This window comes from Felis catus, chromosome F1 (assembly GCF_018350175.1).
Source record: "Felis catus isolate Fca126 chromosome F1, F.catus_Fca126_mat1.0, whole genome shotgun sequence".
Taxonomy (NCBI): domain Eukaryota; kingdom Metazoa; phylum Chordata; class Mammalia; order Carnivora; family Felidae; genus Felis; species Felis catus.
Genome location: NC_058384.1, coordinates 39636661 through 39652278, shown reverse-complemented (window position 1 = coordinate 39652278; position 15618 = coordinate 39636661). Strand labels below are relative to the sequence as shown.

Genomic DNA, 15618 nt, shown 5'->3' with positions numbered 1-15618 from the left:
GGGGCTTAGGTCTGCCCCCAGTTGAGTTGATCCCGGAGCTTCCTTGTATGGCTAACTGGTTGCCCTGGCATTCTCCATCCCTCAGTCCCCCACCTCATTCCAAATGGGTGAGGCTGGGTGGGGAGGCTGTCCCTGGGGGGCTCTGCTCAGGCTGCTGGGGGAGTTGGGTGGTACTCTTTCAGGACTGGGGGTGGGCACAAGGGGCCCTGAGCCTGGTCTGCCCCATTCCCCACCGTCTTGACACGCCTGGGGCATTGTCCAGACTCCCTCTGCTTCTGGACTCCCCTCCCCGAGGCCAGGCCCAGCCTGAGTGAGGAGGGTCCGCGGGCCTCCCCTAATGGTGCTTGGTGCCCAGGAGGAGGAAGAGCGAGACGAGAGTGGCTGTGAGGAGGAGGAGGGGCGTGAGGATGAAGACGAGGACTCGGGCAGTGAGGAGAGCCTGGTGGACTCGGACTCAGACCCTGACGAGAAGGGTGCGTGTGCCCGGGCTGGGGCAGGGGGAAGCGACACGCGGAGTAGTAGGTACGCGGGGTGGGCTGCCCGTCAGCCCTGGGCCCAGAGAAACTGCGCGGACCTTCCAGACTCAAGTCTCTGAGCCAGATGCCCCGAGGAGGGGGGGGGGGGGCGGGGAGGGGAGGTCAGGCCCCTCTTAAGGGGGTCAGGCCTTAACTGAGTTCTCAAAGAGTGTGGATGTCCAGGGCCCGGAACTCCCAGGCGTGATAACACCATCACCACCACCACCATCAACAAAGGCAATAGTAGTGATTAAGGATGGCAACGCTCATTATATGCCGGGAACTGCTGACCTTTGGTCTGGGTCGTTCAGTTCTCACTACAACCCCGTGCATAGATGTTAGGAGTCTCCCCCCCCCCACCCACCGCGTGGCAGATGCAAAACCAGGCCTTGAATGTAGGTCTGGCCGGTGCCAAAACCCACTCCTCTAAGTGGGGGCACCCACCCTATCAGCTCTGCCCTGCTGCCATTTCCTGACCCACAGCCTTCCTCCTCCACCCCGGCTGGGTCCCATGCCATCTATGACAGGTAAACGTTGGCCTCTGGGGCACGACAGGGGTGGTGGGATGCCTAGACCACCCCCCCCCCCCCAGCTCCTGGGCCAGCCTCGAATTTCTGAGGCTGGTCTTCAAATGTGTCACCCCATCCGGCAGCCCCTACCCACCATGGGACTTATCATTCCCTCCAGCCTCTGCTCGCTAACTGGGCGCGGCCGACCAAAGGAAAGCCCCAGCGCCCCCATCCGGCCCTAAGCCCCTGGAACTGGATTGAGCCTGTCTCTGCCCCCACAGAGGTGAACTTCCAGGCAGACCTGGCCGACCTGACGTGCGAGATCGAGATCAAGCAGAAACTGATCGACGAGCTGGAGAACAGCCAGCGGCGGCTGCAGACTCTCAAGCACCAGTATGAGGAGAAGCTGATTCTCCTGCAGAACAAGATCCGAGACACGCAGCTGGAGCGAGACCGCGTGCTGCAGAACCTCAGTGAGGCCACCACCCCGCCCTCGCTTTCCCCTGAGGCCCCTCCCTCCACTGTCACAAGCCCCGCCCAGCAGCTGGCACCTGTGGGATTTACCTGGCCTCCTGGGCAAGGGCTTCTGACCCCTGGACTGTGGCCCTTTGACCCACTGTCATCAATGTCTTAGGTCTAACCCTAGTTTCGTGCTGCATTTTACATTTATTATTCTTTTATTGGCATCTTTGGTATTAGAATCCTTTATTTCCCTAGGCACATGGACCTGATGCTCCTCAGCTTTTTTTCTGCATTCAGTTCCTGGAGCATTTTCCTTCGAACCTATTTACAAACCTACTTGTCACATTCTGTCTTCTTTATACTGCTTTTTAGCAGTAATTCATTCAATTACTGTTTCACTCATTCATCCACTGACTCAGCAAACATTTGTTGACTCTGTCTTATAGAGCTGACATTGTTCTGGGTCCTAGAGATATTGGGGTGAGCAAAATCCCTGCATCACGAAGTGTACATTCTGATGGGCAGAGACAGACGTAAATACGATAAGTAAACAGAGTGGGTGACATGTCCGATGCTGATAAGTACCGAGAAAAAAATATACAGCAGGGAAGGAGGTCAGGGAGTGTTGGGGAGCGGGTTAGAGTTTTATAAAGGATGGTCATGGAAGACTTCACGGAGGAGGTGACATCTGAGCAGACTTGAAGGAGGTGAGAGAGTGCCAGCGCAGAATGAGCACAGGGCTGAGCATTCCAGGCAGAGAACAGAAGATGCCAAGGCCCTGAAGTGGGAGTGTGCCTGGCATGTTGGTGGAACGACAAGGGACAGACAGCTGGAACACGGTGAAAGGGGCAAGTGGCAAGAGATGAGACAAGAAAGACGGGACCAGGTCGTGTCCGTCACTGGAAGGACCTTGCTTTATTCTCTGAGGGAGATGGGAGGGTGTGGAGTTTGGAGAGAGCGATGTGATGTAGATTTTAAAAGTATTTTGAGAAGAACACTCTGGCTGATGTGGAGGGGAATGAAAGTGGTAGCTTGAGACTAATTAGAAACTGTTACAAAAGATTCTGGTGGATCATTAGCGGCAAAAAAAAGACAGCGAAGAAGAAATAAATAACCGTGGTGAAAGAGGATTTAGACAACATGGGCTTGAGGAGTGGTCCAGTTCTGGATCCATTTTTTAGGTAGAGAAAAAAGCTTTTGTTGACTGGGTAGAAGACGTAAGGTGAGCCAAAAGTGTCTCCAGGGTTCAAGCTTCTGGAAGGATGGTGATGGCATCTACTGAGAAGGGGAAGCCTGCTGGGGTGAGGGGGACAGAGATTGCGAGTCTGGTCTTGTGCCTGTTAAGTTTGAAGTATCTGCTGCACATCCCCAAGGGGACGCCTGTGCGCATTCCGGGCAGCAAAGGTCAAGGGTAGAGAAATCAGTTTATTCCTTCTGCTCTGGCCCGCATCACTGTCTTCTTACTAGCTCTTTCCTTCCCACTGGCCTGGTTCTTTCCTCCAGTTATGGGTCAGAGCCAAGCCAGCAGGAGTGGCCCACAGGACCCTCCCAGGAGGCTCAGAGGTCTCGAGATGCAGACACCCCCTCCAGGTCCAGTAGAAAGTCAGAGCAGGAAGGGGACTTGGCATCTTCCAGTCTGATCCCTTCAGTGTTTAAATAAGAAACAGGCGCACAGAGGCGTGTGACTTGCTCGGGGTCCCGCAGTGAGACTAGAACCCGGGCTCCCGCCCCCCACCCCCCACCATCTGAGCCCGAAGCTGACACAGCACTGACAGCCGCCTCTTGCTGCTCTCAGGCACCATGGAGTGCTACACGGAGGAGAAGGCCAACAAGATCAAGGCGGACTATGAGAAGAGGCTGCGGGAGATGAACCGAGACTTGCAGAAGCTGCAGGCCGCACAGAAGGAGCACGCGCGGCTGCTCAAAAACCAGTCCCGCTATGAGAGGGAGCTGAAGAAGCTGCAGGCCGAGGTGGCTGAGATGAAGAAGGCCAAGGTAGGGGCCGAGGGGGTGCGCAGCAGGGCTGAGGGGTGGCCGTGGGACGTCCTCTTAGAATCCACTTACTGTGTTAAAAATAACCATCGCGATCAGCGTGGAAATCTTCCCGACGCACAGCATTGTGTAATTCAAGCCCGTCCTGGCCCTGGACACTGTCATCTGAGCCGGGTTCACGGTCCAGGGTGAAGCCACCTCTCCCAGTAGAGGGGCAGGGGAGGAACTCGCGGGACGCTGCTCAACACTGCCCCCTGTGGTAGGAAACTGCGCCACAGTTGCCCCCAGTCCTCCCAAGTACCTGTGAGGGATCGCCCCGGGTGCTGGGCCTTGGCCTACAGTGATAATAATCATTACTGTCGTCTGAATGCTTACTGTGGTCAGGCTCTAGGCTAGTGGTCTCACATGCATGAGCATACTAAGTACTCAGGAGAACCTCATGAAGGAGGCCCTATTATTATTCCCATTTCGTACATGGGAAAGTGAGGCTCAGAGAGGTCCCTTCCAGCTATCCAAAGTTAGCGCTGGGATTCAAACTCACTTCTCTGCCTCCTAAGCCAACTCGAGTCCTGTGTGGCACGGTGCCTTTTCCACTTTGCCGTCACCCAGAGTACTTAGTCTCTGGGGCCTGGAGTCTGCCCCTGAAGCTCTGGTTTCTTGGCTCAGGTCTTCTGCCTCCGATGTCTGAGTATGTTCTTGTTCTGGCCTGCGGCCCGGCACCTCCACGCTCCCTTCGTGTCCTCCCTCCCCCTGGCCTTCCTGGCCCTGCTGTCCTACCCTGGCCCTTAGCCCCTCATGCATTCCAGCTCTCCCCAGCCCTGGGCCAGGCCCTGAAGCTAGACCCCCTCGCAAAACCTGGCATTGGCAGCCGTCCCAGCAAGCTGTGGAGGGCTGGCCTCAGAAATGGGAGCACCAAAGGTGCTTCAGGCTGATGGGACAGCAGTATGGACTTGGGGAGCCGTTAGTAACCGTGGCCTCACCGCTGACTCATGTGTTGACCTGCGTGCAGAGGAAGGAGGCCATGCGCTAGTGATGCATTCTGAGAGGAGGTGGGCTCTGAGCCATCGGGTAGTCCTGGCCACCTCTCCCGGGCACGCTCTGTCTCCAGCCTCAGCTGGGCCACAGATCCAGGGGCTCCATCAGCCTGGCCAGGCTGTTGCTTTACTCAGGTTGGCTGGCCTGACCTGGTCCCAAGGAGTGCCCCCTGGTGGTGTAGAAGGGAGTGACCAGGGGGCCTTGGTTTTTCCCTGGGGGAAGCAGCGCACCCATCAAGGTTTGTGTTGTGTAGGCGCTCCTGGGCGATGTATCTGTGTCCTCACTCTGTGTCTCCCTGGAGGCTCACTGGCTAACGCCCCTGCAGCCTGAGCTGGCCAGTGCACATCCTAGCTGGGGTGACCCTAGATAGAGCCTCGTAAGGGAAGCCTGGTGAAATAATATGATGTCCAGGATATCCAAAGGACCGAGGACCCACCAGTCTTCCTGCATTTCAGTCTCAGGATTGCCAGGGCCCTTCAGCCAGCTGCCCATCTAACTGTGCTCTCATGAGCCCTGGCTAGAGGTAGAAAAGAACCTTCCAGGGGTGCCCCAGCAGGGCCCAGGGTTCTGTTAGAAGGACAGATGGTGCAGCAACCTCGGGTTCTAACCTGATGCCATGAGAGCCAGTGTCTAAGAACCCTCCCGCCTCGGTTCAGCTAGTTTGTGATTCACAGAATTGAACCCGTGTGGGGTCCACGGTCCCCAGGGTCTCCTGGGAGATGAGACAATGCCTCCTACTTCAGATGTACAGAGCAATGCTGGTCTCAGGCACTGTGACCCATGTCCGCACTGCTGTGTGCCTAGGATATGCCTGCCCCTTCTGAGACCTTCCCCTCTGTGCAACTTGGCCACACATGTGAAGTTGGGTGGGTGGGCTTCTGTCTAGGGGTACACAGTTGTTCCCCAGGGAGCCTCTGACCCCTGACCCCAGCAGGTGCCATCTCAGGTTTGCACACAGCTTCTAACATGTTCTCAGGTCAGCCCGGGGCTGTCTGCTCAATGCCAGTTCTTTGGGAAAAAACTCATTCTTGACCTTGAAGACCCAGCAGCTGCCAGCCCTCCTCTATAGATTCACCCCTGCAGGGCCTGCCCTCTGTGGGAGAAGCCAACCTCGCCAGCCCCCAGCCCCCTCGGAGCCTCCTTCCCTCCCATGCCATTTCCACTCGACACTGTCTTCCAGGCACTGCAGGCTGGTGACATCCCTGGAGATGTCTGAGGCCTCAGTGGCAGAGAAGGATCAAGCTCTGTGTGACTTTCATTACCCTGTCACTTGGGAAGTGTCTAAAACCCCGTGTACATTGCCCTGTCCTTCTTTGGCCACCAGGACTTGGCAGGAGGGGGCGGATGCCGTGAGGTCCCAGGCACAAGCTCTCTATCATGTTGGGTCATCTCTGGCCACTATGATGATGCTCTCTGTGCCTTTGCCACAGCTCTGACAACCCCAGGTTCTAGGCTTTCCAAGCTTTGATCACTGGCTTTGCTCTGAACTGGCATGCGGTCCTCCCTGGGGCTAGAGTAACAGCTGGAGTTTGGGGATAAAATGACCGGGGCCAAAACTCTGACCGTTCATTACCAGTTTTATGACTCAGTCATTGGTCTCTCTGGGGCTCACTTCCTTATTTATAAAACGAGAATGGTAATGCCTCTCTCATGTGACTGTCACAAGAAGAGTGCCTGGCGTATTGCATGTTCTCGATAAATGGTGGTGGCTTTTATTGTTGTCACTGGGAGCCTGGCCCTGATATGTGGCCTTGACCCCCACCTCAGCCCTGTCTGCAGCTCAGTTGTCAGTGGGAGAGAGGAATGTGCCCCACCCAGGTAGGATTACCTGCCTCCAGCAACCTGGGCTGGGTCTCCAGGGGCCAGACCCAGGACCCGGGTTTGGGTAAAAGCCACCAAGAGCTGTGACATTTGGAAGTGGGGGGCCAGGATTAGACCTGGCAGAGTCATTGCACCTGCACATCTGGGCTGGCAGCTTGCCCGGGCATGGGGCAGCTTCAACTACCACGAAAGAGGAGGGGCAGACCCCTGAGCCCCGGGCCACCACCCCTGCCCAACATCCCCAGAGCCAGCTGCTCCCTGGAGGGTATGGGCCCCCCACGGCTCAGACCCCCTCACCCCTGCCATGCCTGCCCATCCCAGGTGGCCCTGATGAAGCAGATGCGTGAAGAGCAGCAGCGGCGGCGGCTGGTGGAGACTAAGAGGAACCGGGAGATTGCTCAGCTCAAGAAGGAACAGCGGCGACAGGAGGTGCGGGGCAGCCCTTGGGGACCCCCAGCCTCCCTGTGTGCCTGGCTGCCCCTCGGTTCCCACAGCAGGGCATGGAAGGGCCAGGGCACGGCAGGCTTCTGGTCCAGCCCCTCTAGTGTCTGGGGGTGGGGGGCGCAGGGCATGGGGGACCCGAGCCCCAGATGGCAGGACCCTGCCCGGGGTCACCAGCAATCCAGAGCCGGAACTGTGCAGCGTCCAGCCCCGAGCCCCCTAGTCCCGGATCCCTTGCTGTGCGGTGGAGAAGAGGCTCAGGGAATTTCCTGCACAGAGAGAAGGGTCTGCGCTGTGACCTCCGGGAAGGGGAACCAGACTCCGCGTCCCCTTTTATCAATAAGTTTTGGCTACACAGGAATCAGCCCGAAAGCCAGGCCGTCACCTACAGAGGTGGGCAGACCAGGCTGCGGGGCCGAAGTGTGGACCCCAACCCCCTTCTCTCACCCACAGTTTCAGATCCGAGCTCTGGAGTCCCAGAAGCGGCAGCAGGAAATGGTCCTGAGGAGGAAAACCCAGGAGGTGAGCGAGACACAGTTCCCCTTCTCCTGAGTTCCTCCAGAGCCGGGAGGGAACAAGTGCCCGCTGGCTGTGGCCCTGGCTCTCCCTTTTCTCTCAGCAAACACGATGGAGCAGAGCCTGCGCGAGGCCTGCTGTAGGGCCTTGCTCAACAAGAGGCCCGAGGCCTGAAGACAGGCTGCAGGCTCTGGTCCCAAAGGCCTGAGACCTTAATTCAGAAGGTGGAAGTCTCTTGTATTCATTTCATATCAAACCGAGAGCCCTTGGCTCTTTCTCAGTCCCAAGCTCACCCTGGATGGAGCAGCTCCTGTAGTCTCCCCTTCCGGCCCCTCCCCCCCAGTTTGGGCCTTTTCACAGGTCCCCGGGTGCCCTGCTCACTGGGTTCCTCTTTTCTTGGCCACAGGTTTCTGCACTGAGGCGCCTGGCCAAGCCCATGTCTGAGAGGGTGGCGGGGCGTGCAGGACCGAAGCCACCCATGCTGGACTCGGGGGCTGAGGTGTCAGCCAGTACCACCTCGTCTGAGGCCGAATCAGGGGCCCGCTCTGTCTCCAGCATCGTGCGCCAGTGGAACCGCAAAATCAATCACTTCTTGGGGGACCACCCCGCGCCTGCCGTCAACGGCACCCGCCCCGCCAGGTGAGCCGGGCGGACAGTACCCTGGCTTCCGTGGGCAGAGCGGGCAGAAATATGGGGGCAGGAGCAGAGAGAGGCAAGCTCAGGGGAAGTGTGGTCCTGTGACGGGTCCCCGTGGCCGTCGGCTCAGGGCTGAGGGGGACCACGGAGCTACAGAGGCTGAGAGTGCTCCCTTCCAGGTGGTGGGGGGATGGGGATTAAAGAGTACACTTTTCATGATGAAATAAAATGATAAAAAACATGCATTTGCCCCCAAAAGAACATATTATTAACATTGTTTAATTACAAAATACTATAGAGAACCTGGGGGCGGGGGAGGGAAATGTAGAAAGGGAGTGTTCCCAACCAATTCCCTTTGCCTCTGTCTCCCAGAAAGAAGTTCCAGAAGAAGGGGGCCAGCCAGAGCTTCAGTAAGGCTGCCAGGCTCAAGTGGCAGTCCCTGGAGCGGAGGATCATTGACATCGTCATGCAGAGGATGACCATTGTCAACCTGGAGGCTGACATGGAGCGGCTCATCAAGGTGGGCCTGACCACAAGGAGCCTGGGGCTCCCGTCTCCCCTTCCTTCCCGTCTGCACTCCTCCGCCTGTCCTCTGCCACTTCTGACTCCTCCAGCTCATCAGGCCTTCTCATCCCCATTCCGCTCGCTCCTTGTGCCTGCTCTGGAATCCGGAGGTGCAGGGGGACCCAGGGACCCCACCTGGGGGGAGCTGTGGGCAGGGCTGGGCAGCAACCTGAGGCTTGTCCTCCATCACCCTCCCTGCAGAAAAGGGAGGAGCTGTTCCTCCTGCAGGAGGCGCTGCGGAGGAAGCGGGAGCGGCTGCAGGCTGAGAGCCCGGAGGAGGAGAAGGGGCTGCAGGAGCTGGCGGAGGAGATCGAGGTGCTGGCAGCCAACATTGACTACATCAACGACAGCATCACCGACTGCCAGGCCACCATCGTGCAGCTGGAGGAGACCAAGGTGCCCACAGGGCCTGGCCTGGCCTGGGCGGAGGCAGAAGGGATGAGGGGGGTGGGGGACAGTCTCAGTGACAAGGGGTCTCTACCTCCCCATCGTAGGAGGAGCTGGACTCCACGGACACATCGGTGGTCATCAGTTCCTGCTCCCTGGCCGAAGCCCGTCTCTTGCTGGACAATTTCCTCAAGGCGTCCATTGACAAGGTGGGCCAGCAGCTCACCTCCCGGGTGAGGGGCCCAGCAGTCACAGGCGCCTCCGTGATCTACCCTTATGGTGAAGCACACAGGCCTGGCTCCTGAGCTGCGTCACTTACAGGCTAGGGCAAGCCGCCTCACCCCCGAGCCTCTGATTCCGAAGCTGTAAAGCTGGGGTGATGACAATAGCAAGCTCTTAGCTTGCTGCGTGGCTTTAACAAGATGATGCATGCAAAGGGCTTGGCATGATGCCTGGCACATAGCAGGGCCTCCATTAGAAGTGACCCTACGTGTCTGGTCCAGGCCCATCCACAGCAGGGCTCGAGTCTGCTGGGAGAAGCATGTATCTGTATGTCAGGACAGGGGCAGCGGGAAACAGATAGACCACATTCCACTCAGGAAGATTTACACTCGGACATCAGATCAACCTGTCCTGTGCTCCTGTCCTCTCTCCCTGACAGCTGGCCAGGGGATGGGCCTCCTTCCCCCTGGGGCCTGTGGTCTTTGGGGACAGACACCATGTAGAGTGTCTGGCAAGGTGGTGGGGAGACCCGCTCTGCTCGCACTAAGCTCTTAGCTCTACTCTGTGTTTTAGGGGACTGTGTTAGTCTCCTAGTGCTGCCATGACAAAGGGCCGCAGACTGGGTGGCCTAAACAACACAGATTGATTTTCTCAGTTCTGGAGGCTAAAAGTCCAAGATTAAGATGTCGGCAGGATTGGTTGCTTCTGAGGCCTTTCTCTTTGGTTTGTAAGCGAGTGCCTTCTCGCCTCGTGCAGTTTTCCCTCTGTGTGTGCCTGTGTCTTAATGTCTTCTTATTAGAAGGCCTCCAGTGATACTGGATTAGGGCCCACCCTAAGAACCCCATTTTAACCTAACTACCTATTTAGAGACCCTATCTCCAAATACAGTCACATTCTGAAGTCCTGGGGGTTGGACTGTCAGCATGTGAATTTGGGAGGGTGGGAGCACAACTCAGCCCATAACAGGGGAACGTATCTAAGGCGACCTCTCCTGACATGTGTACACAGGGAAAGTTAGAAGGGTGGGGTTGCATCTCTGGTCTGGGGCAGGTACAAGGGTGATGTCTGGGAGTTAGCCCAGGTCTGGGACAGCAGGTACATGGATGATATCTGGGAGGGCCACCCTCCAAGGTGCCTTGGGAGCAGGTTGTCTGAGGGTGGTGATAAAGGTGCCCACAAAGCCAGGCTGGGAATGGTAACCCCTGGCCTGGTTCCTTGCCCACAGGGGCTACAAGTGGCACAGAAGGAGGCCCAGATCCGGCTGCTAGAGGGACGGCTGAGGCAGACAGACATAGCGGGTTCCTCCCAGAACCACTTGCTCCTGGATGCCCTGCGAGAGAAGGCTGAGACACACCCTGAACTGCAGGCCCTCATCTACAACGTGCAGCAGGGTATGGTGGGTGTGGGAAGAGGCCTCGAAGCTCCTAGATTCTTCTAGTGCTCCCTAGCTCCAACCCCTGGGGTGGGGGGACCTTCACCTCCCCAGAACTCCCCCAAAAGTCCCAGTCTGATCCCAGTGGGTGAGGTGTGGGAGGGAAGCCATCCCTTCTCCCCTCACTCTGTTGGAGCCTCTCATTACTCATCCCTCCTCCCTTCCACAGAGAATGGTTATGCCAGCACAGATGAGGAGATCTCAGAGTTCTCTGAGGGGAGGTGAGTTTCCAAGTCATGACTGAGAGGACAGCTCATAGCATGAACCTGGGGCTGGGGGTGGGGGTTGCCATAGGGTCCCAGGGCTAAGCCTAGATTTGGGGGCTCTTTGGAATCCATGAGTCTAAGGCTCAGAGAGCCAGAGGATAGGCTCTCAGTATCCTGAACTCCCTCTGCTTCTTCCTTAGCTTCTCCCAGTCATTCACCATGAAGGGTTCCACCAGCCATGATGATTTCAAGTTCAAGGTGAGCCCCATAGGAAGGCAGACAGGCTGCAGCAGGGCCAGTCTCCCTATAGCCTGGTCTCCCATCTTTCTGTAGCTCTGCCCCCACCCCCCAGCCCTGACCCAACAATATTGCCTCCAGCTGGGATGGAGATGCCCTGGGTTGGAATTGGGAGGTGCTCAGATAGGTAACCCCGGTTACAACCCAACCCTTTTTGAGATAGGTGGAAGGTGGGAGAAATGGCTGGAGTCACAGCCTAATGATGTCACCAGAGCCAGAGGCCCTGCTTTCAAAAATTGCCCCGTTCCCCACCAGACTCTGCCTCATGCTCTGAGTCAAAGACTAACTTGAGACCTCTAGCTATTCTGCATGCAGATTATTGATTCAATAGTATGGGAGTCAACAATGGAGGAGTTCACCTACCAGTGAGGGGTCAGTTATTAATCTGAACCAAGAAAAAGAATTTATTAAAGAGAGAAGGGTAGGGACTGCAGACTGGGAACAGTGAGTTGTGCATAGTTTTTGGATAAACTGATTAGCTGGTGACCAGGAAAGAGGTCAGTCTGGGCATTCTGTGTGTGCAGAGTCCAAATAAGGGCAGTAAAACCCTTTCAGTTGCTTTGGATTCTCTACAAGTCTTGAGAGATGGTCTCTGGGTGGTGTTCACCTGGATCTTCCATTAGTGGTTTCACCATCGGCCAAGTGGCACTATTCCTTCATTAGAAATCTCCCAGCTCTCCTGTTATGTTTGGGCAAGTTGGTTTACCCCAGTCCTTCTGTTCCCAGGGTGAGCCCAAGCTGTCTGCCCAAATGAAGGCTGTGTCGGCCGAGTGCCTGGGTCCCCCACTGGATATCTCCACCAAGAACATCACCAAGTCCCTGGCCTCCCTTGTCGAGATCAAAGAGGATGGAGTGGGCTTCTCCGTACGAGACCCCTACTACCGGGACAAGGTCTCACGCACCATCAGCCTGCCCACCAGAGGCAGTACTTTGTAAGGAGGAGGGCCAGCCATGTGGGTCAGGGTGGGCAGGGAGTTAGGTCTGGGCCTCACTGGACTCTTCTGTTCTAGCCCCCGGCAGTCTCGAGCCACGGAGACATCACCGCTGACCCGAAGGAAGTCGTATGACCGAGGGCAGCCCATTAGGTGAGAGCATGTTCCGGAACCTGCACCAGAGTCACTGCCGTCCTTGGATGCATGAATCGCTGTGATGTTCTACTCTGTAGATAATCAGGCATACTTTAATCTGGGCTGGTCTGACTAAGTCATTCAGCTTCCCCCAGTGGCCCCTTCCCCATCCTGTCAGGCATGGGCTCAGGAAATATCATCTCCATAAGCACCTTGAACTGGATGGCTAAGCCTGCTGCCCAAAACCGTTGGCTGATATGAGCTCAACATTGGTGGCTTTGTCGTGGCTTCAACTAGTCATTGTACTGATATGCTTCAGCTCCTTTTCATAACCACGGGTACTTGGGAGGTCTCAGCCCTTTCTAAAGTCTTGTCATGTGAGGAGCGTAGAAGTTTAAAGAAAAACCAGGAGATGATTGCAGAATGGTGGCCAAGTCTCTAATTGGTTAGCCATTCATAGCACTATGACCCACAGAACTTCTGCTGGTCACCAGATGCCTCCTGGGGTCATCTGGCATGCACTTAGTTTTCAGAGAGCTTTGATGCTTTCTCCAAGTCATACAGCTTTGTACTAGAAGAGCAGGGGCTCAAGATGACCTCTTGCCACCATGCGACCTGATGGGAAGCGGGAGGATTTGCTCAAGCTCCCAGCCCTCCCTCCAGTCCAAAGCCGGGGTAGATGCCCATACCAGTGGCTTGTGGTGGGGGCCTTCAGTGGGGAGGAGTTGCATGGATATCTGTATACTAGGAGCCTCACAGACCATCATCACTTCACCCGGGAACTGAGAGAACACACTTGAGCTGCGGTCTGAGGGCTTTAGGCTGAACTCATGAAGACCCTTCAAAGGAAGGGAGGGTGTAGGTCAAACCCGATGACAGCTTTCCAAGGAGAGGAAATGTTGGGCTATTGCAATGGGGTGGTACAGTGAAGTCTTGGACCCTTCCCTGACGATACAGTCAATCCTCAGTAGTCATGGTACTTAACGTTCTATCTAGTCACTGTGAACATGGAATTAGTTCACTGAACTAATACTGAACCACTGCTTGTGGGGAAATTCAGGGGTAGGTTCCGGAGAGCTTCCGGTCATGACATTTTTGTCAGCCAGTCGATATAGAACCTTGTTTTATGTGTGTTTCTGTTTAAAGACATCCCATTTGATATATATTGTCAATTCATTAACATTGAACTTGCAGCCAACAGCACTGTAACTCACACCTGAATGAAGCTTTTCTAACACATGTATTTTCTCCATAAGACACATTTCAGCCTTCGTGTGCTTAGACATGTGCCAGACAGCCCTTCAGGACTATGCTTTGGGGGTATTTTAAGCAGTGAAATCACCAACGAAAAGCACAAAAATGCAAAAAACATGGCCCTAAATAGACCACAAGAAGGCCACTTGTTTACGATAGGAGAGCAAGAAGGCAGAGGGACGCCTCATTTGACCTCTGCTGAGAAGGTGTGCATCTGGGGACTTGAATTTTTGGCTGCTCTGCTCCATGTCTGCGAATGACCCCAAAGCACCGTGAGAGTTAATTTGGGATCACAAATCCGTTTTAATGTGCAAGTAAACTCCCAGATACAGAAGCCATGAATAATGAGGATGGACTGTTTGAGAACGGCATCCAGGAGCTTAACCCGGAGCCGGGATCATCGCACAGCAGGCCCCGCCCTGCAGGCCTTAGAACCAAGACAGAAGGTGGTGCGGGAAACAGTGCGCGTGTGAGGCTGTGGGCTGGGGGTGTGGTCACTGACAGATGCTGCTGTGTCCCCACTCGCCAGGTCCACAGATGTGGGATTCACGCCCCCTTCGTCCCCTCCTACTCGGCCCCGCAACGACCGTAACGTCTTCTCTCGTCTCACCAGTAATCAGAGCCAAGGGTCAGCACTGGACAAGTAAGAGCCAGGGCGGGCCAGGGAGGGCGCTGCAGAGGTGGGCTGATCCTTGACGCAGGCAGGGTTGGGGCAGCCGGCAGACCCTGACCACGCTGCTCCAGCCCCTCTGAGAGACGAGGCTCTGAAGCTCTTCTGCTGGTGTCTCTGTTCTTTCTATTCTAACTGTGGACCCTTCCTCCCCCCCCCCCCCCCCCAGCATGCTGGGACCTCAGGAGAGGGCAAGAAGGAAGACACAGGGACAGGGGCAGTCAGGTGGGGATGTTCACACAGGTCAGCCCCCCCCCCCCCATAGGGCCTCACCAGAACTGTGCCTTGAATCCTCTGTTGATTCTTTGACTCTTGGATTCTTCCCTTCAGCCACTGCCTCCCTGCCACACATGCTCAGGCGAGGTCCCAGTGGCCCTTGTGCACTGTCCCAGCAGAAAGGGACTCCCTAATTGCCTTCACATGGCAGGATCAGCCCGACTGATGTGTTCAGCTCCCACTGGGCTGCTGTGACTACGGATAGTCGAGTGGGTATTAACAGCAATCCTGTGCGTTCAGAAGGTGCCTTCGCTGTGCACCCTGCTTTCATATATGTGATTCACGTGAACTGTAATCAACCATGAGAACTCTCTTCCCTCTTTTACAGAAGAGGAAATGAGGTTTAAAGAGGCCCACGGACATTTACCTAGAAGGTGGCAGACTTGGGCCCAGAACCTGGGGCCTCTGACGTGCTCCAGCATACGTTCCTCCCAGTGGGACTCTGCCTTGGGAGAGGGGGGACCCTGTCCTCCCCGTGCTCCTCTCTGTGCTCCCTACACTCTGGACCTTGCCCCAGCCCTCTGCAACTCTCTGCAGCCTCTGAGAGGGCTCTTCTGTTGGCTCCCTAAAAGCATCTCTACCCTGGCAGGGAGGAAGGCGGCAGCGCTGTTGTTCAGGGCAGCCCAGGCTAGAAAGTGCTAGCTCTTGCACCTGGTACCTGACATCAGCCCTTCTCCACAGAACTGTCTCTTGCCAGGTCAAAATACTGCTCCCTCCCCAAACCCACCTTGGCTCAGTTTCCGTTTTGGAAGGAGCAAACGGAGCCTGGACCAGGCCCACCAGGGTGCCCCCACCCCCACCATACCTTTACAGTCAGCAGGTCCCTTTTCCAGAAGCATGGAGGTGGGACTCTGGCCATTCCAGCCTGGTTGTCTTGCAGACCTTGGCCCTGTCCAGTGGACCAGATCTTGGGGCCCAGGCATGGTATAGACTCAGCTCCTAGGCCCATCCCAGCGGGCTTGCTGGGGACAGTGGGCTTTGTAAATAAGTCCCTGAGGAATCGCTGGAAGAAGCCAGCTCCCGGGGGCGGGGGGGGGGGGGGGGGGGTGGGGGGTGGGCGGGGGTAGATAGGATCAGGCATGGCTTTTGGCCTCAGGCATGTAGGAACGTTGCTGGGGCAGGGCAGGGTGTTCCCAGCTTGTACGATGGGGCAGCCAGGGGCTTGGAACCGGCAAATGACCCACGAGCTGAACGTCGCCCTGGAGCGTGGCCCTCTCCTCACTCCTACTCTGTTAGCTGAGGGACCCCTGGCGGCCGGCCCCTCCCCACCTCCTCTCCTGCTTCCCTTAGCGCCCTTGCCCTCTGCCTCTCCCCGC

General features: G+C 56.5%; 1 protein-coding gene across 7 annotated transcripts in view; it reads left to right on the top strand.

The window, feature by feature from the left end:
* The window catches only part of KIF21B (kinesin family member 21B), a 49949-nt gene that overhangs the window by 22111 nt on the left and 12220 nt on the right, over positions 1-15618 (top strand). For all 7 annotated transcript variants that reach the window (XM_045048481.1, XM_045048480.1, XR_006591478.1 and 4 more), the window contains 15 exons: positions 356-473; positions 1306-1497; positions 3282-3481; positions 6656-6763; positions 7229-7297; positions 7698-7930; positions 8300-8447; positions 8693-8887; positions 8986-9087; positions 10326-10491; positions 10702-10753; positions 10939-10996; positions 11762-11967; positions 12046-12120; positions 13886-13999. In XM_045048481.1, coding sequence (XP_044904416.1) covers positions 356-473; positions 1306-1497; positions 3282-3481; positions 6656-6763; positions 7229-7297; positions 7698-7930; positions 8300-8447; positions 8693-8887; positions 8986-9087; positions 10326-10491; positions 10702-10753; positions 10939-10996; positions 11762-11967; positions 12046-12120; positions 13886-13999 — 2036 coding nt within the window. The remainder of the gene's footprint in view (positions 1-355; positions 474-1305; positions 1498-3281; positions 3482-6655; positions 6764-7228; positions 7298-7697; positions 7931-8299; positions 8448-8692; positions 8888-8985; positions 9088-10325; positions 10492-10701; positions 10754-10938; positions 10997-11761; positions 11968-12045; positions 12121-13885; positions 14000-15618) is intronic.